The sequence below is a fragment of the Calcarisporiella thermophila genome, assembly GCF_041956535.1.
Source record: "Calcarisporiella thermophila strain CBS 279.70 unplaced genomic scaffold VTP21scaffold_18, whole genome shotgun sequence".
NCBI classification, from domain to species: domain Eukaryota; kingdom Fungi; phylum Calcarisporiellomycota; class Calcarisporiellomycetes; order Calcarisporiellales; family Calcarisporiellaceae; genus Calcarisporiella; species Calcarisporiella thermophila.
This window is the reverse complement of record NW_027192208.1, coordinates 460,229-483,534: the sequence shown is the minus strand read 5'-3', so window position 1 is coordinate 483,534 and position 23,306 is coordinate 460,229. Positions and strand designations below refer to the sequence as shown.

Below are 23,306 nucleotides of genomic sequence, written 5' to 3'. Positions count from 1 at the left end.
AAAATACTCTAACGTGGCTTGAACAAGTAATAGTGAAGGTTATCATGCGAAAAGGTGGGTGGCAAAAATTTGCTGCAAGTGCGCTGTTGGCGCGGTCTGTGCAACTCCACTAAGCTGCGACTCAACCTAGATATTCCAGTTCAAATTTTAAATGCAAATGGCAAAGAGAAGAGAATATACAGTTAAGATATAAATACTATATTAATTATGAAGCGAGTATAATATACTGTATATATGCGAAATTTTGATGAAGAGAGTGTCAATAAAAACTGATATGATGAAGAAAAACACGCTGGTGAAAAGTGACTAGCTAATGTTAACTAAAGTTTCAGACTTCTCGTGTTATAAACATTGAGAACAGGATCAATCTTAGTTTCTCGCTGGACTAAAGTTTCTCACACTTATAATCACTAATATTTGAAGGGTCATATCAGAGCAAGCTAGGTGAATAGTATGTAAAAGTGAATGGTTCTTTGTTTAGAATGTTTGAAACCATCTGAAAATTAAAATGCCGTTGTTTAACAAAAGATACAGTTTTCCATTTTGAAAACCATATTGTGGAAGTACACAGGATTATACTTGAAATTGGTTAGCATAATAGTTTACTAAAAGAAAATTCATCTCTATATAGTTTCCACACATTTCTTCTGCGCCCCGAAAATATGACTAAAGATAGGTAAGCTTTAATTGATAGGTTAAGAATATAAGATACATAATATTAAAAGACATGGTATTATTATGATAACTTGATATCATTTCAATGGAAATGAGAAATCCGACTGCTTCGACACCATATGTCGTTGATGCAAATCTATTAGAACAACTTTCAGGTTCCTAGTAGAGTATATTTCACCTTTTTTAAGATTCACCATCTCAGTAAATATTTTTTTGCACTCCATGTTCTTTTAGTCTCTGGAGAATCTCCACTAAAACTAGCCATAATTAACAGTGAATTCTATATGTATGGCATCAAGTCAAATTACGAATTATCATTTGAAAATCCAAGCGCAACTCATAAGAAATAAGTAGAGCAATTCCTAAACTCTATCAGATAAATAGTAACATAAGAAATAAAAATAAAGCTGGGAGTAAAAGCAAGAATAATTAACGCGTACTTCATACCAAACTCTCTTCATTTATGAACACCAAAAATATAAGATAGCGTAATCAAAATAAGGGAATAGATATAACGACTTGATTAATTTTCTGCGTTCAGCACTTGTTCCACATTTTCTTTCACAGGTGTCAGCAACTCCGGGTCCAAATCTTGACGCGAATGCTTCTTCAACTTGATTGTAAGTTTTACCACATCGACTGCCTTTTTGAATGTGCGGCGCGCATTAAAGTTCTGGCGCACATTAGGAAGAAGATCTCGCATCTTGTCGACAGGGGAATCGGGTGTCATGCTGACGAGCCATGGATGGTGAAGAGCCTGCCGTGCAGTTAATCGTCTTTCGGGATCGATTGTTAATAAACTACGTATGAAATCCTTAGCCAATTCGGAAATGCCCTCCCAGTATGCAGGTTCAAAAGTATAATCGGCGTTTACAATGGCGTGCATTTCATCAAAAGAATTTTCTCTATCAAAAGGAGTCATGCCAGATAGCAGGAAGTAGGTGATGACACCAATAGCCCATAAATCAACGGGCTTCCCATGACCAGTCTTTTTGAAAATTTCAGGCGCCATATAACCCTAACATCATCAGTAGTAAGACAAAGCTATTTAATCCTTTAGAACAAAAAGAGTAAGAGATACCGGGGTTCCACATGTGGTAGTTAACACAGAGAAGCGTTCCGCATCCATAATTCTGCTAAGACCAAAGTCGGCAATTAATAGATCGCTATCTTCGTGGTGGGTCCTAAAGAGCAGATTTTCGGGCTAAAGAATGTATTTAGTAAAGCTTGCTTATCATCAGATTAATGCGCTATAAGAATACAACCTTTAGATCTACATAAAGCAAAGTAGATACCAACGTTAGTATTATCAAGAGTGTCTCTAAAATAATATTAATCTAATACCTCGGTGTACTATTCCGTTATCGTGCAAATACGCTACTGCATCGCAAATCACACGCACTAGCTCTGCAGCATCCTTCTCATAATAGTTTCCCTTGCGACAGATTCTGTCGAAAAGCTCTCCACCCTGAGCGAGCTCCGTTACGAGATACAGATTATTCATTGTTTCGAAATAATCAGCAAGAGTGAGAATGTTTTTATGACCCTGTGATATACGCTTCAGAACGGAGATTTCGTTTTTGACCATGTGTTCACGACCAGCCATAAGCCTCTTATTTATAACTTTGACAGCGTAAAATTCCCCAGTTTTAATGTGAACAGCCTCTTTTACTACCGCATAGCTAATATCACATACAAAATGTTAAACCTCAATACAATAGTAATTTTGACATTGAATATTTACGTTCCCTGGCCGAGAATTCTTCCAGTTCTGTATTGACATGGAACAGTCTTTACTGGTTGAGCCATTGCTAAGCTGATTTAAATATGATGTAATTCGATGAGAATGAATATCAAGTAGTAGCGAGCTTGTTTTAAGCCACCTTTTTCAACCAAATCTCTAAATTTATAACAAATATTGGGGAAAAAAAAAGCATGCTTTATTTTATATATTATTACCGTATTTTTTTTAATAAAGAATAATAGAAAGTTAAGGGATAAGAAAAAGATTTAATCTTGGGAAAAAAAAATAAGGACTAGCCTTTATTTTCAAGATAAATTGAGAGAAAGGAAAATGCATGACTTTAATTTTCCTCTTCCTTAGCCTCTTCGCCCTCGTTCTTTTCGTTTTTATTCTCGCTCTCTTGCATATCAGAAGTCCATAGTGTCAGATTATCGCGCAGCAACTGCATGATTAGCGTCGAGTCCTTGTACGACTCTTCATTTAGAGTATCGAGTTCAGCAATCGCATCATCGAACGCCTGCTTTGCAAGGTGGCATGCACGATCAGGCGAATTCATAATCTCATAATAGAACACAGAGAAATTAAGGGCAAGACCAAGGCGGATGGGATGCGTTGGTTGAAGCTCGGTAACCGCGGTATTTGAGGCATCTGTGTAGGCTTCGAGCGATTTGTCGGCTGCTTCCTTGCGCTTATCGCCAGATGCAAACTCAGCGAGATAGCGGTGGTAATCACCTTTCATTTTATGGTAGAAGACCTTGGATTCACCAGATGTTGAGTGAGGAATAAGGTGTTTGTCAAGCACATCCAAAATATCTTCACAGATATTAGCGAGTTCTTTCTCAACTTTAGCACGATATTCCTTGATCATTGCAACATGACCATCGTTCCCCTTGGATTCCTCCTTTTGTTCAATAGAAGAAATGATACGCCACGATGCACGGCGGGAACCGATCACGTTCTTGTATGCGACGGAAAGCAAATTGCGCTCCTCCACGGAGAGTTCCTGGTCGCCGGAAGCTACCTGCTTCATGTTCTCGACCATTTCTGTAAAAATAAAATGATTCAGCTACTTTCATCCTCCAAACAAGATTACACAAAAGCTGACGATAGAGAATCAATTGTGTAAAGTTGTATAAAGGAATTACCCTCATATCTCTCAGATTGCTCAGCAAGCTTGGCGAGGTAGACCTAAATATAGTATAAATTGAGAATGAGGATTAAAAAATGAGACACCTTTGCGAGTAAATAGGTATTACCAGATTCTCACGTTCCTAACGAATTACAGGAAATGATATAATATAGGTTAGATAAGTATAAGAACAAAATAAAATTCATCTGATCCAACTGCAGTACATGAGAATCATCATCTAATATTTTACTCAGCAATAATCCAGGCACCAAACTAACTTCAAAACCAAAATACGCTCAAAATAATAGTACTCAAAAATAAAATACAGAAAAACTGCAATTTACAACAAGATCCATTATTTTCCATCATCATCATCATCATCATTATCATTCGCCACCCCCACATAAACCAATATAAAGATATATAACAGTTTTAAACTGAAGATAAAACTTCCAAGGATTATCGATGTTAAAAGAAAATACTTACAGTTGCCATTGCGTTGAATTTGGGGATGGATGGATAAATTTGTAGTTTGCTGGAGATGGGTGTGAAGATGAGAAAAACGCGATTTTTTTTTTAAAAAGAAAAAAACGCGAAAGTGGAGAGTGGGGGGAAACCTGTCCGACGATAAGTGGGATAGCTGACGGTAAATTAAGGAATCGTAAATATCTATAACACAGAGATAGGCCAAATTAGGAATCAAGCATTAAATTTCAAAGAATAATAGCTAATATATGTTTGAGGACAACTGAATAACAAGCATTTTCTAGGTATATTTGTGCTATATAAGCAGAATGATATTGTATTAAACTCAAAACCGGAATAACTACGAGGTAGAGTATAACGCACAACTTTATTCTCTTTGTAGCAAATAGCTAATGATCATCTCTATATATGCAAGTTGGTATATTATTATGATAGATTTTTAACAAGATGATACAATTCCCAAGAATGATAGTGAAAGATGATGCATTTCAACATATATATAAATAGATATATATCTGACTGGACCCGAAATTATAATTGAGCACAATACTTCATTGAACTAAAAATTCGCTAGTATTGACTCTAGTAAAATAGTCGAGAATTCGTGCGAACGAGTCCTAAGAAAATAAGATAAAGGCCAAATAATGCTGTGCTAACTGGTGATGCACCAAATTTTTAGAAAGTGATAAAGCTGTTTGCAGCTCCATCAACTTGCCCACTTAACACAAGATATCATAGTCGCAGGAGATAGTGGAGAATACTCAAAAAGGAAATTCTTTCAAGTGAAGAGGAAAGTTTTCAGGCGGAAACTACAGTTTACTGTGATACACAGTTGAGCCAAGTGGGGGATAGAGTAGTTGATATAAACTGATCTGGAGCATGTACTACTATTTTACCGTTTAGCTGAATCAAATTGCTTGCGAGATCAAGATTCGCATATGGGGATATATTAAGCCAATATTCTTTTCGTAGAAATTCACAACTCTGACAGAAAGCCAAAAACCGTCTGAAAACCACAGCAAATCGTAAAGCATAGGAGAAGGCCACCTGCCTTTCGCACTGGCCCAAGGCTGGTTTTGGTATATCCTCCTTGGCATCAACCTACAAAAAATTATTGGTAGCTAATTATTGGTAGTGAAACCGGCCAAGAGTATCACAAATATCCCAATTGAATAGGCAATTGCTTCTGAATATGTATGTTTTCAGATTTCTCAGCTCCGCGCACTGACGCTTTGGTCGTGATCGAGAAATCGCCAGAGACCCTACCGTGTTTTCCAATCAAAAGATTGGGCTGAGGCTACTAATGATCTCTCCTTCCCGATCTGGACACCTATTAACTAGGAAAAGCATTTTACGAGGCACTCTTGCGCCCGCAAGTCCTGTGCTGTTTGGCCCGCCGTGGGGGCAATCGAAAGAGCGGAGCTTTGTAAACTTGGGCCGCATTTCTATCCATATGACTGGGATCGCGAGAGTCTTCTAAAACTGGGAATAAATTTCCAAATATTATTAGCCGGACAAGGCCAACTCGGCGCATATGTTTGTTCCGCCTTGCTAATTTTTCTGCATTATTTTATACATAATCATTCACTCTATTTCTACGGGGTCATTCCCGTATTCATCATTTTACCTTATATAATATTCTTTTCGCGATCCGCCATTATCATATAGTCGGGAGATGATATGTGATGTAGATTCGAAGCTCATTATATCCCTGATCCGCCGCGTTGAACTCCATGTAGGTAGATAATTGGGGATAGCTTTTAACTTTTCTAACCCTCTTTTTGGATAGTTGCCTTGCAACGGAAGGTCTACCCTTGAGAAGCTTGTGAGCGATCAACTTATAGAGCAGACCGTGTCTGCTCTTATGGAGCTCTCACACTACAGACTGGAGGTTATTGTCAGGAATCTTATTCTACTACTTGAATCCATTTCCCAGGTAATTATATCGCGCGATAAGTCTAATTTCCTCAAACTGGATAGGTTGATAACTACTTAATATGTAGCAATTTCCAACAAACTTACATGACACTGCACAACTTGAGGTTCTTCAATCTCAATACTTCGTACTAAATTTATTAGCTGCTTGCGCAACGAGTCATTGGAAATGGTGCAGCATATCCTTAAACGTTGATGCATCACAAAAGCAAATGGATTTCACACTTCCCGACCCTCCCCCACTTGATGGATCTTTGGCAAGGCATGTACTCGATGTCATTTCAAACTTTGTGCGCTTAATATACCCGGCCGAAGATGGTACTAACTTAACGACGTTGGTGAATCGTCAATATATTTCTTCATCCTCATCGTCGTCATTCGCTGCCATGGATTTCCTCACCTATCAAACATTTGTTATTACTTCAACCAACTCCCATTGCGATATTATTTCAGGCATATATAAAGCAGCTAGTCGCACACTCTTTTATCTTACTGCTAGCAATTGGAATATTGTACTCGCACGTCTTAAAGCTCGTATTTTTCAAATGCCTTCAGCATACGACAATGCAGAATTATCAGATATGCCGGACTTCAGATTGTTGGAATGTGCTTGTCTTAACCAAGAGAGACTAGCCAATCTACTTAGAGGTAACTTTGGTGTGCTTGAGTTTAGTACTTTTGCTCTAATACCAGCTTTGTCCTCATTCAAAATCATATGATTACATTAGAGTCCTGTTCCTTTTTCCCTCATTTAAGGCGGTCTTCACAGACTTTATTGGCCATGGTCCTTCGCAGGGCAATCTGGAACTGGATTGAAATATTCCCAAATGAGTTTACCACAATCTACCGCAATCAACAGCGACTTGAAGGTGGTCCAGAAATTCTATTCGATATCTGTAGTTCACTAGCTGATAGTCACCGTCGAAAAACTGCACTTTGGCCTCTTCAAACCACGCTCCTCTTGCTATGTCCAGATATTTTTATATCTGCACTTACAGAGAACGCGGGTGCACATGGACGAGATAAGACAAGCTCATTCCTCGAAACACTCAAGAAAAACAGAAAAGGATCAAGATTAAGCGATGTATCTACGGTGTGCTATATTGACATTTGCAAGGCAAGCAATTATGTTCTAGATTGCCCAGTTGCAACGGCAATAACAAATATGGTTAAAGAGGTGGAGGCTGACTTATGTGTAAATATGTATAAAATTTATCAAAGAAAATTGCTTTAGTTAACACTAATGATCAATTATAATCTTAGGAAAATCTTTTTGATGCAAAACATCCTTTCAGTCTATATGATATTGGAGTAGATCAGAACTTGATGATCGATTGTATTTTGTCACTTTTTCGATTAAATCCACGCCACTGTCTCCGCACAATTGTCCCAATATGCCTTCAGGATACTTCACCCATCGTTTTCAAGTTGACATTGGCGAAATGCTGCTTAATTTTAACTGAGTCGAAAATACATACCTCTATCCCTAATTATGCCGATATTATTAGCGACACGATTCCATCACAAATTAGAAAATTGTTTATGGTAAATATTCCGGGTCAAGTGAAGAGAGTGTAGATTTTTAATGTCTCTAATATGTGATAGGAGGGTATGAATCGTGAGAAAACACACCATGAGCTATCACTTGCAAGAAAGGTGATTTCTTTAAGTGAAAGGAAACAAAAGCGGTTATTGCGAGAAGAACACAATATTCGTCTCGAGCTATTGTTGACTATTTTCAAACTCTACCGTATCAAACCGGATCTCGTTCTGCGAGTTACAATGGCAGATCATTACTTTGAGCTACATCAAATCATCAAATCAATCGCCATATGCCTCTATGAACCGGTGTCAGCCATACGCGCCAATGCGGCAGAGCTACTTACCCAGTTGCACGATGAGAATTTCATTGAGCACTGGGGACCATCCGAGACATTAATGTCGACTTTTTGGAGTACAGGGAGCGAAGTAATACGAACCGTGGCTAATGCAATTTTAGCAGAGAGTAGAGAGCAAGATGGCCAAGTTAAAAGCTTGTTAGAAACTCTGCTTAGTTTAATCATTAAGCGTAATAATTTCTTGCGTAAACAAACAAAAGATGTTCGGCAAGCTTCAGACTCACCAGAACGGATTGGGGCAAGCATAGCTCTAGAGACTACTTTATTAATTTTGTTATGTAGTCGAGATACTACCGTATGTTCTCTTGCCGCTACATGTCTTGGCTATTTATGCGAGGAGGCGACTCTGACTGAAGATCTTGTTGATTCGCAGCGTTCCCAACTTTCAATCATCGAGAATTTTCAAATTTATTCACAATTATCAAAAAAAGGAGGGCTGATAACTGGTCGTAAAGCACAACAGAAAAAAATCAGAAAGCAACTATGTAAGCTGAAACATGCATCACCAGGAAACTTGGCGGCATGGGAAGAGGCATATAAGAGATGGCAGGTATTAACGCAGTTATTGACATCTAGTGCAGAAGACACGCAAGAGGATATGTCTTATGAAAATATTGGTATATCGGGCACCAAGACAAAATCAGCATTCCGTGAAAAATTTTGGACAGCGCGTACAGCACTAGCTTCTTCATCCAAGTATATTGATGATAGAGTTGCTGAATGGCATAATTACACGGGCTTTCTCGCATCGTTAGGAGGGTGCTGCATTTCATCTAGTTATCCTTCGACAATTGACTACAATATGTGTAGTGCCATTGAGAATTACAGAGAAAATGAGCATGATCAACTTGTTGAACACTTCATGAGGGAAATGCTTTTGCTTCTCACATCGGAAAATGTTCTTCTCCGAGGGCTTGTACTGGAAACACTTAGTTCAGATCTATCTCCATCGCTTTACACAAAGATGTTCCAAATAATAGAGTTGAAGATTCTTCAATTTTTTAAACGGTACGGGGAGCCTATTCACACTGATCGTTCAACATTGTTCGTTGATCAGGCGATTAGTATTTTGCGCAATATCCTTGAAAGTGTGCAGGAGAGCGGATTCAATATCAGTATGGACCTGGGAAATCTATTGCTTAATTTTCTGCGTTATCTTGATCAGGCAGGACAGTCCCAGGAGGTGCTGCGTATGAAGATAAAGGCCTGTCAGATGTGCGAGTTGGTAGTTTCAAGACGCGAATATATTATCTTTAATAAGCCAATGGTGTTAAGGAATAAACTGGCTGATATAATTATTGAGTGGGCAAGGGAGTTTTCAGTAAGATGGCCGCCAATATTGAGACATGTATTCTATCGATATTTATTTCATATTTTTATAGGAAATAGACTTTAATCGGCAAGAGTTTTCTCACCTGGATCGTGTCTATAGAGATCTCAACTTAGCTTGTATTAAAGCCATAGCAATTCTACTTGAGAAGCTCCCATTGATCCCAGATACGCAAGAAGAGTTTAATGGTGACAGCGAAACGCTTAAAGCGCGGCTCTTTCACAAGCACTTTCAATTATTCATGAAGCTACTTCAACGGTGTCGCATAACTGAAGCAATTAATTATCGGAACACTACAAGCGAGGACTCATACATCTTATTTAAAGTAGATCCATTGCTTGTTATGTGCGGTTATAATTGATAACTTACCGTAAAATTTTATTGATAGGATTATTCTCGGGACTTAATTTCCCTTCGTGATCATGTCATTCTTGCCCTTACCCACCTGATTAGCAGTAATATCGAGGTTGGATTTAAGTCATCACTCTCACTGGGATATCATGAAGAGAGCAATATACGCTTTGCGTTTATGCAAGTATTTACAAATATGCTGGACTCTGGAACGGAATTCGATACCTTGAAAATTAACTCTGTAAGCAATCGCATGGAGAAATATGAAAAACTGGTAAACGTAAGTGACCGACCTCTGTTATGAATAAGTATATTACTTTAGCAATTGATTATAATATCAATTTAAACAACACTAGATGCTGTTCGAAAACGATTCCCAGATTGCACTGGCACTGTGTGAAGTTTGTCCTGTTGTTGATATCGATATGCTCTCCGCACTACTTCTTAAGGTTTACGATTCACGTGGAAAAACAACTCAACTACTTAGAGCTATAGTTGAGCTTGAAGTTGCAAGTACCGAGTCGGAATCAGAACTTTTCCGACGTAACAGTATGGCAACTCGACTTTTATCTGCATTTGCGCGTCAACATGGTGCCGAATACATTAGATCTACTCTTCAACCGCTATTGCAGGAGTTATATGCCAAACCACACCAATATGCATTTGAATTAGACCCGACGAAGGTGAAAGATGAAGAAATTAGTCAAAATCTGGCGAAATTAAAATGCACTACCCAGCGATTTCTGGATGTTATCTGCACGAGTGGACATAAGGTTCCTCCCGTATTTCGTGAGCTGTGTTTCCACTTATCAACAGCGGTTGGAAGACGCTTTCCAGAAGCAAAATATACAGCGGTCGGGGGGTTCATTTTTCTAAGATTTTTTTGTCCGGCAATTGTGGCACCAGAGGTGGAAGAGCTAGTGCGGCCTGCTGTCAGTAAAGAATTTAGGCGCGGACTCACTCTTATCACCAAAGTCATTCAGAATTTGGCCAATAATGTTCTGTTTGGCGCAAAGGAGCCATATATGACAGTACTTAATGACTTCTTAACTTCCAATATATATCGAGTAACTACTTTTCTAAGGGATATCTCGGTAATCCACCTCTTTTTTTCAAGGCGGTGTGAAGAAGGCAAATATACTTATATATACTTCATAGGCCAACTCGCCCTCTGATATGATCGAATCCCAGGATGTAAATGCTCTTGAAGAGGCAGATTACTTACGTTTGCAGTTCTTTCTCCAAGATAATATGAATTCGATCAGTTCATATATTTTGAGAGAATCCCACCGCTCCTGTAACTCTACGCTCACCTCTTGTGAACCATCAGATAAGTCACTTGTGGCAGAGAAGAAGAATACCGAAAAGGTCTGTGAAATGCTTTCTAGAGTTCTCAGAGAGCTTGGCCCTTCGAAACGACCGCCGACCTCCATGCCAAACGAACCATTTGCATTCTCAACGAAGAATTACTTGTACCATGATTTCATGCAACGAAATTCGCATCGCTCAACCTTAGAACTTGAGAAATCAAATGCTTTATATTATGGGGGACTTAGTAAAGTAAGCAACAAAAATTTCCGTTTTAATTTCTCTTTTTGCTAATTTCAAACCATTTTTTATCCGCTAGGAACGATATCCAATATTAGTATATGTTATACGCAGGATAAACAACGAGTCGATAGATTTTGAACTTCTGCTTTATTTTATACTGAAGTTCGTACTGCTCTATGCTGATAAGCCATTCGATATACTCTTTGACTGCGTGCAGATAACAAGAAACAATTTCATCCCGTATCAGTGGCTCAATCAATTTTTCCAGTACGTGCCATATTCTACCGTACTAAACGTAAATCGTGCATACTTTTTTTCGGCGGGAAGCTTGCTTCATGAGTACATTATGGGACTTCCTCGAGCTATACCAATGTTCTTCATACGAAGGGTAGTGTTCGTTCCATCACTTTCAGAGCTCTATGAATATATGTCACCATCAGAGAATCCGATTTGCAAAAAGTCATGTAAGTTAAGTAATAGCTATGATTATCATGAATATGTTTTCATATTACATTCTTATAGTGGAGATCCTCTCAGAGCCATCAAAAACATTCTCCCCAGTTTATAAAATCGTTAACCAGGTTAGAATACCCACGATACTGCGTGTGGGCAATGAGTGGATACATATAAATTCCCAGCGGAAAGAAGGCCCATTCTTTGGGTTTCGTGCACAATTAGTAGATATATATCATATTAGCATGATTTCCGACGTAATCGTTTCAACGACTTCCTCTGACGAGAATGAATTTTTTTTAAAATGCGATAAAAAAGTAAATTCATCGGGTTTAGTCGCATTATCTAGCTCTGAGAGGACACATATTGTCCATTCTATTCGCTCATCGCAGATGCATTATCGGCTCTTACAGACAAATGGTCGCAAAGAGCGTCGTTTACAGCCAAGTGATGTACGTGGAGCGCTCCTAAATATGGCGTTTTTAAATCTCGGAAATGAAGACCCCGCCCTAAGACTTGCTGCATATGGTTTGCTACGCGCTCTCAGCTTCACTTTCAATCTTGATACTGGCGGTCTTCTCATAAGTGCTGATGGCCTGTGCATACCCGCTAATAACTCGCTCTTTTTACAATCAGTCAGCGAACAGCTAGCAAAGTCGGAACCACAGCTTACATTGGATTTTCTCAGCGAATGGTTCGTTGGGTTTACAAAATCCCAGATTGCACACAAGCAACTATGCCTCTCGTATATATCGCCGTGGTTATCAAACCTTGGAAAGTTTATTAATGCGGGCAGAGGTGTACAATCATCCGACTTGTCGTCCCCTGAATTGAATAGGGTGCGCGAGATAATTTGTCAATTACTTGAAATCACTGCCACTCAATCCCAGATATTCCCGACCATCCTCTCTCGAGTTTGGTGTACTCTCTCGCAGATAGAAGAAATAATTCCGTTGATATTGGACTCATGCGTGAGATATGCCGTCAAACATGGAGCTATTTCACCTCAAGCAGACATGATGGCCGATCTTATAGTCGCGTTATCATCAACAATTTTAAGCGGGAAATTGGTATCGCGTCTACGCAACGCCATCACTCGTACATCTATCAAACCCACATATCTCTTGACCGAGCATTCCGCATTTTCGGAGATCATAGTACTGGTTCGCTTCAGCCTTGCTCTCTCTTTCAATAATCAGCTTCATGTCCAGCAACATCTCCCAGAACTCATTCACATCATTACGATGCTTGCTTGCACGGGCCCGCTAATGCTGCGCTCATCTATCCATGGTCTGCTTATTAATGTAACACAATCCCTAGCGTTGGCATCGCATTTATCGGATATCCAGAAGATGCGCCTTCAGGTTGTATTGAATGAATTTTCTGATCCGAAGCAGTGTTTACTTTTTGGATTAAGTCGGATCACGAACGCATTTAGTATAACACAGGAAACTTCATCAGATCATATGGAGGGAATGGAATTGAGTTCACTGGAGGTAATTGTACAACTGTTGACAGAAGTTATTCAAATGGGCGCTTCCTCAACACATTTGGCGAATCAATGGCGTTCAAGATGGACTGCACTCGTGTCTAGTACCTCATTCCAATTCAATCCTGCGATTCAACCTAGAGCATTTGTGGTGCTTGGCATACTCTCTAAGGGCAACCTGGATGATGACCTACTATATCAGATCCTCGTAACACTGCGCGGCGCGCTAGCAATGATAAACGATGCTGACTGCAGTCTCATTATCAGCATTCTTATGTGTCTGACGAGCACTGTCTCTAGTTTGTCTCCAAACTCGCGATATCTCCCTCGACTATTCTGGATCGTGATGGCATTATTAGAGATAGGCCACATGCCTATTTTTACCAGTGCACTTAATCTACTTCACGAGGTAGTAGATGTGTTAGACGGCCATGGATATTTCGATAGGGGCTTTTCTGAAGTGCTCTTGGAGTTAAGACAACCGATAAATGATATAGCTGCAGATATCGACTCGACCAATGGAGTCAGTTTCTCTACTCATTTCTCATTTGCTGCCGGGGCGACGCTTCTCAAGGGACTACGGCATCCAACATCTAAGCTAGGAACGCGAGCACTTCTAGATCGATTCCTTGAGTTAGAGATGCGCAATTCCGGCGCAGATTTGATAACTACACATGCCCTTGCCTATCTGATGGTTTTAATTCCGCACACAGCACAGAGTGGTGAGCTGGAGGAGCTCCTGCAAATGGTAGGCGTGCCACTTGAGAATGGGATGACATGCAGCGAGCTGTGTCTGCGTTTGTTTGATCGGCTTGAAATACCTGATAATACCTCTGCCTTGTTGCTGGCGTCGATGTTGTTGGTAATGTTGAATAATTCCGAGAACAGTAGGGAAAAGACAATATTGTTTTGTATGTTGTCGGAAACGGCGAGTGCTATTCCTGATGTGTTCTCACTAATGTAAGTAGTTTTTTGTGCGAATGTGCGGATATGAGTTTTGACTATCTTCTATTTTTAGATACAGCGCCTTACTGCCGAGAATGAGCCATATTTTGAGCGAAAATGCGAGCAGTGAACTCGTCGAAAATGCTGGAAAAATTATATGTAATATAATATCTAGCGTGCCGCTACCAACTCCTGGTCCCTCTGACTCCTCTTCTGCAACTACGGTTGGCGAGGTGATGGCCGTTGAAAATCAAGAAAGCTGGCAGGGTGGTGAGCGAGGATTAAATCTCTCGCATGTGACCCAAATGAACTTCCTTGCTGAGCTCGGATTCCAGGGAATAATGGATTGCGGTTCCTTTTCGAATGTTACCAAAAATCAGGTAATGAGAAATGCGCATATGACCGGAGAGCTGATAGAAGATATTCTCTCGAGCACATAGCTTCTACAATTTTTTGTACATTAATCCTATATTTTCATCTATTCATCTATTCATTCCTCTACACTATTCGCACTACTTATTTATTTGCATTTTTTACTTGCATTATTTAACTCCCTAATGACCTTGTATATTATTAGAGCAATTTTCTCTGTTATCAATAACTATACGTTTTTATTCCTGAAAATTGCTGCGCCTGATATTAAATCTTCTCCAATATGGAAACATCCGTTTTCAGATTTTGGCTTTTTAACGCAGAATGGGTTCATCACTAACATATTAGTCTGCATCTCAGTGACGAGCAATATATATGGTATCATTGACGGTTAGTCACTTATGAAGTAGATCACCTTCTTTATTTTTCATATCAGTGACTTTTATTCTAAATTTGAATTCAATTGACAGATCAATTCAATTTTACAAGTGTTCTACTTGATAATTTCATGCTGACATCGTAAAAAAGAAGAAGAAGGTATGATGTGTTTTCCTATTGAATGACATCCGAATTAGCATTCATTTATGTCTTATTATCTTCGCCGAAAGCTCCAAGGCCTCCATGGTCCAACCAATTTGGAAAAGACGATCTAACAATAGTGGCAGGTAAGCGTTTCATAACGTTATTTTACTCAATAGATATGCAATTCATATATTTCTTGAAATAGTGAACGAGAAGTCTCCAAAAAATCAGGGAATATTGTAGTTGGATCCCAATTCTCGCATGCAAGCAACGTTGCATCCTCAGTGGCTTTCTCCAATTCCGCAATCTCTGGTAATAACAATCGGACTAGTATTATGTCGACCGGCATCCGGAATTTTTCCGAGTTTATTTCCGAGACGAACGATGAGTGGGACGATTGCCTTGATTTTGGAGACGTACAGAGTTCAGAGAGAAAAACTGAGCAAGTATATAAAGTAGTAGAAGTGAATACTAAGGCATCTGGTATAACACCAGAATCTACTCTGTCTTCTGTCAATGTGATTGGTACTGGCTCAAATTCTAAAATGAGGGAAGGAAGATGTTCAACATCGGATATAAAGAGCGAGGTTGAGGAGAGGGAAGGCGAGGTTAGAATTAAGAGAGAGGTTGCTGGCTTGCTTCTAGGTACGGATTTTTGTTTTCGTAATATTAAGGGATTTCAGGAGTAGGTAAAATATACCTATAATATCTCGTAATAATTGACAATAGATCCAACGGCCAGTTTAAAAATTCTCCCTGATATGAGGGAGCATGGTACCCATAGCATCGATGCACGAACATTGCGGCTGAATAAATTCAGGGAAATCCTTCAAGCACCCAATATTGACCTTGGTGCATTACGTGGGCTCAGCTGGAATGGAGTACCGGAAGAATTGCGTCCTATGGTGTGGCAATTGCTCCTGGTAACAAATTAAAAAGAAAAAATTAATGCGAGCCGCGTATATATTGAATTTATTTTCACCTCTAAAGGGATATCTTCCTTGCAATGCAGACAGACGTGTTGCTACGCTTGCTCGAAAACGCAAAGAGTATCAAGAGAGCGTTGCACAAGCCTTTTCTCGGGGACAGTCCGGTTTAGATCCTGCAATATGGCGACAGGTAGAAATGAATGAAGAAAATTTTTTGCTCTGTTTGATAACATATCCTACCTTCTGTTTCCTAGATTCGGATCGATGTTCCGCGGACTAACCCTGGAATCCCCCTCTATCAATACAAAGCCACACAGGAGGTAGGATTTTACTTAATTACTCTGATATATCTCTAGATAATGATTCTATTTTGTATTAAAGTGTTTGGAGCGTATCCTTTATGTATGGGCTATTCGACATCCAGCAAGTGGATATGTTCAGGGAATCAACGATTTGGTAACCCCGTTCTTCCAGGTGTTCTTGTCTGCATATATTGGTAAATCTTTTCTTTCTCTCCATTTATTCCTAATGTAGCTTATGCATTTGTTCGAACTATTCTAGAGGGCGATCCGGAAGTCTCTGATCCAGCCCGAATACCCCAAGAAATATTAAGCATAGTTGAAGCCGATAGTTTCTGGTGTCTAACCAGATTGCTCGGCACTATGCTAGACAACTATACCGTTGCCCAGCCCGGTATTCAGCGTTTGATTGCCACGCTTAAAGATTTAGTCTGCCGCATTGATGGTATATATAAAATTTTGAGTGGTTTAGGTGGATCTTCCTAATTCCTCTCTTTCCTCTCTTTTCTAGCTCCCCTAGCAGACCATCTTAATGAGGAAGGCATTGAGTTCATCCAATTTGCGTTCCGATGGATGAATTGTTTATTAATGCGTGAATTCCGCCTCTGTCATATCATTCGCTTGTGGGATGCGTACTTTTCCGAAGGTGCAGATGGGTTTGCTACTTTTCATCTCTATGTGTGTGCTGCGTTCCTTGTCAAATGGAGCGAACAACTACGTCGCCTTGATTTCCAGGGGGTAATGATGTTCTTGCAATCCTTGCCGACGCAACACTGGACAGAGCAAGATGTTGCATTGCTGCTATCTGAAGCGTACATGTGGAAGAGCCTTTTCCATAATTCTCCGAATCACTTGGTACGAACTTCAAATTGAACTTTTCCGGGGCAAATAGGCTTTCGTCTTTGATATATCAACATAATGTTTTTTTTCCTCCCTACTGTCTATTATTACGTTCAGATGGATATTTACCTTCCTTTTTTTTTCTCCCTTTTGTTGTAATAATTTTAATGGTTTTGCATCCATTTTATAAATATATGCTCTCTATTTATTATCCTTAAAAAGCACATTTCAAGAGGTTATATCCAAATTTGAAGACTGTTTTGTTTGTTTGGTCTCAGAACAAATTCAGTAATTACAAACCCATGTTAATAATTTCGACATCCCTGTTCTCACTTATCTATTCATTCTCACGCTCTTTCATATTTAACTTGCCTAGTAATCTATATGAGAGAACTAAATTTTCTTTTGATTCTTACTTCTATACCTTTTATCTCGGCAATAAGGTGTGAACGTTATTGTACGGGAGATCAGCAACAATATGAATTGCGGCTGTTGCCACCTCGGTGTGTGTGTGTGGGTGGTTCGGGGAGAAGAGAACTAGGTCTTAGCTGCAGTGATTGTACGGAGTATGAGGTATGTTTGCAATTGCAGCTACCCAGTCCGCAGAATATGTGCGTTCCAATCAAGGGTCTACGTGTTCAAAATGTATATCGGGAACCAAGTGGGCTCAATTTGCAAAAATACCTCTACAAAAGGCAAACAGAAGGTAGGTTCAGTTTGGGAAGCTCTGGCCAGTCATACAAATCTTTACATGAATATTTCATATCTTTAGATATTTCAAATGAAAACTTGGAAAATTCACATGATTTCTCCATTGGTTCTAAAGTGCCTAAAATGAGCTCCAGAATCAATATTGGCGTATTCCCATGTTTAGAACCAAACTCTCAGCATCTAACAAATATTCATCGTCCCATCCTTCCTCCTCCGCCCTTGGAGCCCAGCATTGATGAATTCTCAGTCGGCTTTTGTGTGGACGATTCGAAATTCTCTCCGGATAAAGGGCCTGTCAAACCCAATCTGTCACCTGGAGGAATGATGCTGCTTGAGTTGTTACGGAAGGCTTACCCGGGGAAAGGATTTAGGAGAGAGAAGCGTCAACTTCTGCAAACTCTATTTAGGCCTATGATACCGTTTTCACCGCCTGCACTAGGTCCTCACCATTCTTCGGAAGAGCATCGAAATGCAAAAGTGGTGGTTAGCTCGATAGACGGGCTTCATCGTCAACCCGAGAGTTGTATGCTGTGTACGGATTACCTTCCAAAATGCCCTAGGTGCAAAGAAAATGAAATATGTGCGATAGCCTCCCATCGCTGTGCGATGTGTCCCACGGCAATTTGCGTGCCTTGGAGGAAGATCGAGTGATTGCAAAAGTTTTTTAAATTTAAGCACGTTTCCAATATTTATTAATATAAATGGGATGTCTCCTTTATACAACTAGGCGACATGTACATGCTCTGTTTTAGTAGTCATTTATTTGTACTCTTGTGTGTAAATAGTGTTTATTATCCAATATCACAATTCGCTAATATCATGTCTGTCAATGACTCAAGGACCTTCTCATTCTGGAAATTACTTGTCTCTTCCCTAATCTTGGCTCTAATTAGAAGATCGATTTCCATGTTTGCTAATTGGCCTTACAAACATTCAATTTCGCTGCACAATCTCCTTTTCCGTAATTTTCGTGAAAATATCCTCAATACCAAGCGGGTGTAAAAATTGCCACCCAATATTTACGGCATGTTATGTATAAACCCACACACTCTCTGCAAATTATAACTTAAAAACTCCCTATTTAAAAAGGATCTTTTAAAATAATATCTAAATATGTTAGAGCTCGGATTAAGTTTCATTCGCAAATTAATACCTGGAAATATGGAGTGCAATCTTTGTTTTCTCGTCTCATTTTCTTTTTTTTTCCCCTTCCTGCATGCTCTTTCTCAAAGGTTTTCCGCTAGGACCATATTGACGAAGAAATATGAGCAACGCAGCAAAAGAGTGGATTGAGGTGCGGCAGAACATCCGCCCTGCAATTGTGGTACTATCCTACGTCGTATCCGTTATCGGCTCTTTCACCACTCTTGAGCTGTTGCAGAGACGCACGGCTCGCCAAGGCAGCTTGAACTGGCTTCTTCTCTTTGGGGCCTCTCTGTCGATGGGTGGATGTGGAATATGGTCGATGCATTTTATAGGGAACAACGCGCTGATCCTGGGTGATGGCGTCAATACGGTGCAGCTCATCTATGCCCCTGGCTACACAGTAGCCTCTTTAATCGTCGCAGTGGTGTGTGTTGGGGTTGCTTTTTATTTTGTTGGGAGTGCTGAGAGCGTTTCCTTGACAAGAGTCGGCCTCGTTGGCATATTGGCAGGGGTAAATAGACTCTTATCCTCTTTGGTATCTTTGGTATCTTTTCAAGCTAACGAATCACTTGCGTCGTTCTCTCTCCGATAGTTTGGAATTCCCAGTATGGTAAACATCACCTCTCTTCCAACAGCCTTAAGACATGTTATTGATGTATATTCCTTCCACTCCAGCATTATGTTGGCCAGTTTGCTATTATTCACTATCGTATAAGATACGAACTAAGTCTCGTGATTGCCTCATTTTTTATTGGGATAACTGCACTAAGTGTGGCGCTGATCATATTTTTCTACCTCGAGTCCCAGTGGAAGGACCGCTGGCATAAAAGGTTTGGATGCGCATTAATCATGGGCATCGCAGTGTGTGGGATGCATTACGTTGGCATGTCAGCGACACACTACTGGACCAACGGCGTCAATAACAGCACAGACTTCATGACCACGTTGTCTCCTTCTGTATTAGTCGGATGCATCGCGGGAATCGCCACTCTTGTATGCTTAGGGCTACTCTCACTTACAATTGTTGCTCAGCGTCGTGCCCTTAAGGTCAAATCACAAGTGAAAAAAATCGTGCTCTCCTGCGTGTATTTTGATGATGCCGGACGAGTGCTCGTGACCAACGACGGTATGCTGCCCATGCGAACCATTGACAGCGAGTTCTACCAACAGGGAATGGAAGCCGAACTCACGCCGGCTCATCCAGTATTCCAGTTTCTTTTCCGCACAAGTTGGAGCTGGCGGTCATTCTCGTATGAGCTTTCGCAGATAAAGAGGGAGGATATGAAAGAGAGCAATCGTGTTTTCCTCGAACGATTTCATGCTACTGCCCTACGACTTGCTGAAGATCTCGACATCCAACTCTGCGATTCCGGGATTCTTCATGATCAAATGATAACGACCGGCGTTTTGCCCTCTGTGGGTAGGAGATTCAAGTGGTGGGATGGCGAAAAAGGGCTGTATCCACATAGCGCGTTCAGCCTGGTAGACGGTGGGCGTGGCCAGATGCTGTTTCTAGTGCGTCGCCTCTCACCCTCGGGCACCCGCGGCCCAGGGCCGGACCATTTTACATCGCGTGGCTTCCGTTTCGGGCCTCCCGATATAATAGCACGCACTGCCGGAACTCAGCTACACGTACCCAGCGCAGACATCATGAAGTTATTCCAAGGGATGCATAGCTATATCACCCACGGAATCTCTTCGCCGGAGTATCTGCCCGGAAGGGTGTTCGTGGGGGCATTCGTGGTTTGGCCCACGCTTACCGGTGGCCTACACATATTAGCTGACGCTGCAAACGGGGCGTGTGTGCCGGCGGTGGAGATTCTCCCTCCCGATTTTGAGGAGAGTGGTCGCGCCCTGGATGCCATTCACGAGCTGAACTTTTTGATTCAAACCTTACAAGGGCTGAACATGCGTGACGCAGTAAAGATTCTGCGCAATTCGCAGCAGCTTACTCTCTATTTGCAATCCGCATTCGCTAATGCCGGTGACCCCACCTCCCAAAGCCGGATCCGGCTGCGAGTGTTGTTCGCTTATTCCACCTCTCTGTCCATTGAGAAACTCGAAAGGCAAATAGGCGATCCATTGATAGCGTCCGAGGCCGTGTTGCACCCGGAGATTGTACCCTACGGCAATTCCCATGCCATCCTCTTCAAGGCAATCGTCCCTCTCCATCACACAGTGAATTCGTCGCAACTCTCCACAGATAGAATCAAAGTGATGCCGTTTTCGATATTCCAGGCTCACCATGAACTCATCTCTCGACATCGCGAAGAGATATTTAATGGGCTACCCGTCAAAGCTTCAGAAGGTGAAATGAACCCATGGTTGCGTGAATCGGCTTTCCACGATCCAGCGGGTCAATTGAATTCGTCTACGAATGAGGATATTCTTGCAGCGACTCCTACTCCATTCTCCTACGATACACACCCACCAACTCATCCGAAAAGCATATCTATATTCCAATACACCCCGGATTTCCAAACAGAAAAACGGGGATCAAAGTTGCGTTCCATTAGGAAGAGTGCCGCCCTGAAGACGGAGGATAACCACGACGACCCTTGGTTTTTGGGGGTGCTCAAGACACTAGTATAATGTATAAATAGATACTCTCTTTATTTCATTATCTCTTATATATAACCTTATAATTGTGTATTTATTCTAATACATGGAGTTTCTTGGTGTACTTTCATTCACAGAGTAACAATACAGCAACGTTATATCATTCTATGATTTGAAATTGGGAAGCACGTAATTGAAGGCCAAGGATTGATTCGCTCTGACCTACCTGTCAAGTGGACGGCAAGAGGTCTGGAGTCAAGCTTGATCATATTTGTAGAATGTGCTTAAGTGCCCACCCAGCGCTGCAGGGTCTGAACTTGGGTCAGCCTCCTACTTAATGCGTAGCCGGGGGGGTGGGTCAAAGCGTCATCATGGCAGGTAAGGTTGGGGATGAAGTAATGGCTTTCGATGGCACTTTTTTATTTAATGAATCGTTAATAAACTCTTATGTATCATGGTGCCCTCCGTGATGTAATATGGGCCTAGCGCAGCGGGAAAGCATCCAGCTTTTTGTATTGCCGCAGCAGAACCTAAGAAGGCCATGAGGCCATAAACTGGGCATATGAAGCTGCTAATTTGAAGGATGCGGCAGGCAGATATGCATGGATAGCCCTATTCCGTTTTGGGGATAGCAGCACAATCTGTGGGTGGCGACTCGTTTTCTCGAGGAAGAAGGCGCCGAGGCAGGTGGTTGCAGAGTGCGGGGAAGGGACGGTGACGGATGAGTTTGGAAAGTGGGTCCGTCTGCAGTCAATAGCGCGCCGAGTCCGGCTTGTGAATGGACTTCGAAAACCTCGAAAGCCTTCCATCCGCAGCGTCTAACGGCATTGCTGAGGAGAGAGCAGAGCCGTGTGACGATGGTGGTGTTGGCTCGCGGATCTCGATCGATTCCATCCAACGTGAGAGCGCGAATCGGCAAGTGCCTGGGAGGCTTGGGCGGGCTGCGGCTTTGCGCACGTTAAAGCGGCTGCTATGTAAGTTGTCCCCGCATGTCGAATAGTGTCCGGGGAGGATCGAAATGGAGGCCTCTCGTGCAACCGCATTGGCCGAAGACGCCATTCCCACTGAACTCTATTTGCCGGAGTTTCAATCGCCCAGATCTTGAATCGTTTTATTTTATGCGGATTCGATGGCTATTCCTAATGCGGCTCAGACGACATGGGGATTTTGTTCCAAAGTGTTCGATAATGTCCGCTTGCACAACCTCCCACTCGAACAAAAAGCTCCATGGGGAACAATGCAGGCATTGAACGCGGCTCGATCCCTCGCGGGATTGCCCACGCCGGAGGAAGCTCGCGCTTGGTGCGGGCAGGGCTTTCCAGGGCCAAAGTGACGCAAGCCACCACTTGCCCGCTTGAGTTCCCCACGGCCCCTTGGGCGGGGGCCCTCCACGATGGCAGCCGGCCTGGTGCAGGCCCGGTTGTCGACACCGAATTTTATTCGAAGCCTTCTTGTTTGTGGACCTGTCCTCCAGCGCGTCCCTTGCTAGAGTTGGGTGGTGCGGTTCACAGGAGCTTATCGGCAATACGTCAGTAGCCGCAAAAATCGATGTTTTCGACTAATCGATATTTGCGCGCTAAACTGTCGATGCAATTCCAGATTCAGCATTTTCCTGTTTGCACCCCGACGAAGCATATAGGAGAAGATTTTCGAAAAACTAACATGTTACACAGAGGGTGAGGAGATTACGGCGTTATGACGTAAAGCAAGGGAAGGTTTGCAGAGGATAGCTATCTTTTTATATTTGAATGCACCCGCCAATGGGAGCGTGGGCAATGACGTCTGAGTGATTTAATGCAAAAGAGCTAGGGAATTTTTAGATCGTCATTCACTCTCTGGAAAGGGCTTCCAAGTAGGGTTAGATGGTTCTTCACACTCAGCCAATCCTCCCCGCCGTCTCTATTGCTTTTGTGAAATATAAAAGACTCCCACCGAAGCTGCC

At 41.5% G+C, this 23,306-nt stretch overlaps 7 protein-coding genes across 7 annotated transcripts; 4 read left to right on the top strand and 3 right to left on the bottom strand.

Moving 5' to 3' along the window:
* Positions 1-1,198: 1,198 nt before the first annotated feature.
* VTP21DRAFT_3702 (uncharacterized protein) lies at positions 1,199-2,484 on the bottom strand (the record flags this gene model as incomplete). The annotated part of the gene is made up of 5 exons (XM_069394034.1): positions 1,199-1,693; positions 1,757-1,879; positions 1,941-1,948; positions 2,020-2,357; positions 2,420-2,484. The coding sequence occupies 5 exons, from the start codon at positions 2,482-2,484 to the stop codon at positions 1,199-1,201; spliced, it is 1,029 nt and encodes a 342-aa protein (XP_069249140.1).
* Positions 2,485-2,759: 275 nt separating this feature from the next.
* Positions 2,760-4,043, bottom strand: VTP21DRAFT_3701 (uncharacterized protein; the record flags this gene model as incomplete). Its single annotated transcript, XM_069394033.1, has 4 exons — positions 2,760-3,463; positions 3,565-3,607; positions 3,676-3,690; positions 4,035-4,043. 4 exons carry the CDS (start codon positions 4,041-4,043, stop codon positions 2,760-2,762), a joined length of 771 nt encoding a protein of 256 aa, XP_069249139.1.
* Positions 4,044-5,709: 1,666 nt separating this feature from the next.
* VTP21DRAFT_3700 (uncharacterized protein) lies at positions 5,710-14,426 on the top strand (the record flags this gene model as incomplete). The annotated part of the gene is made up of 14 exons (XM_069394032.1): positions 5,710-5,769; positions 5,824-5,970; positions 6,038-6,617; positions 6,698-7,164; positions 7,233-7,514; positions 7,575-9,188; positions 9,250-9,522; positions 9,586-9,828; positions 9,905-10,642; positions 10,707-11,108; positions 11,176-11,563; positions 11,622-11,869; positions 11,945-14,001; positions 14,060-14,426. The coding sequence occupies 14 exons, from the start codon at positions 5,710-5,712 to the stop codon at positions 14,424-14,426; spliced, it is 7,866 nt and encodes a 2,621-aa protein (XP_069249138.1).
* A 553-nt stretch (positions 14,427-14,979) lies between these two features.
* On the top strand, positions 14,980-16,981 carry VTP21DRAFT_3699 (uncharacterized protein; the record flags this gene model as incomplete). The annotated part of the gene is made up of 8 exons (XM_069394029.1): positions 14,980-15,023; positions 15,086-15,525; positions 15,610-15,803; positions 15,871-15,999; positions 16,064-16,129; positions 16,191-16,305; positions 16,371-16,553; positions 16,620-16,981. 8 exons carry the CDS (start codon positions 14,980-14,982, stop codon positions 16,979-16,981), a joined length of 1,533 nt encoding a protein of 510 aa, XP_069249137.1.
* Positions 16,982-17,557: 576 nt separating this feature from the next.
* On the top strand, positions 17,558-18,310 carry VTP21DRAFT_3698 (uncharacterized protein; the record flags this gene model as incomplete). Its single annotated transcript, XM_069394028.1, has 2 exons — positions 17,558-17,654; positions 17,721-18,310. 2 exons carry the CDS (start codon positions 17,558-17,560, stop codon positions 18,308-18,310), a joined length of 687 nt encoding a protein of 228 aa, XP_069249136.1.
* A 613-nt stretch (positions 18,311-18,923) lies between these two features.
* VTP21DRAFT_3697 (uncharacterized protein) lies at positions 18,924-21,397 on the top strand (the record flags this gene model as incomplete). Its single annotated transcript, XM_069394027.1, has 3 exons — positions 18,924-19,316; positions 19,398-19,415; positions 19,481-21,397. 3 exons carry the CDS (start codon positions 18,924-18,926, stop codon positions 21,395-21,397), a joined length of 2,328 nt encoding a protein of 775 aa, XP_069249135.1.
* A 497-nt stretch (positions 21,398-21,894) lies between these two features.
* On the bottom strand, positions 21,895-22,972 carry VTP21DRAFT_3696 (uncharacterized protein; the record flags this gene model as incomplete). Its single annotated transcript, XM_069394026.1, has 4 exons — positions 21,895-22,108; positions 22,188-22,428; positions 22,520-22,878; positions 22,938-22,972. 4 exons carry the CDS (start codon positions 22,970-22,972, stop codon positions 21,895-21,897), a joined length of 849 nt encoding a protein of 282 aa, XP_069249134.1.
* Between the last annotated feature and the right edge of the window lie 334 nt (positions 22,973-23,306).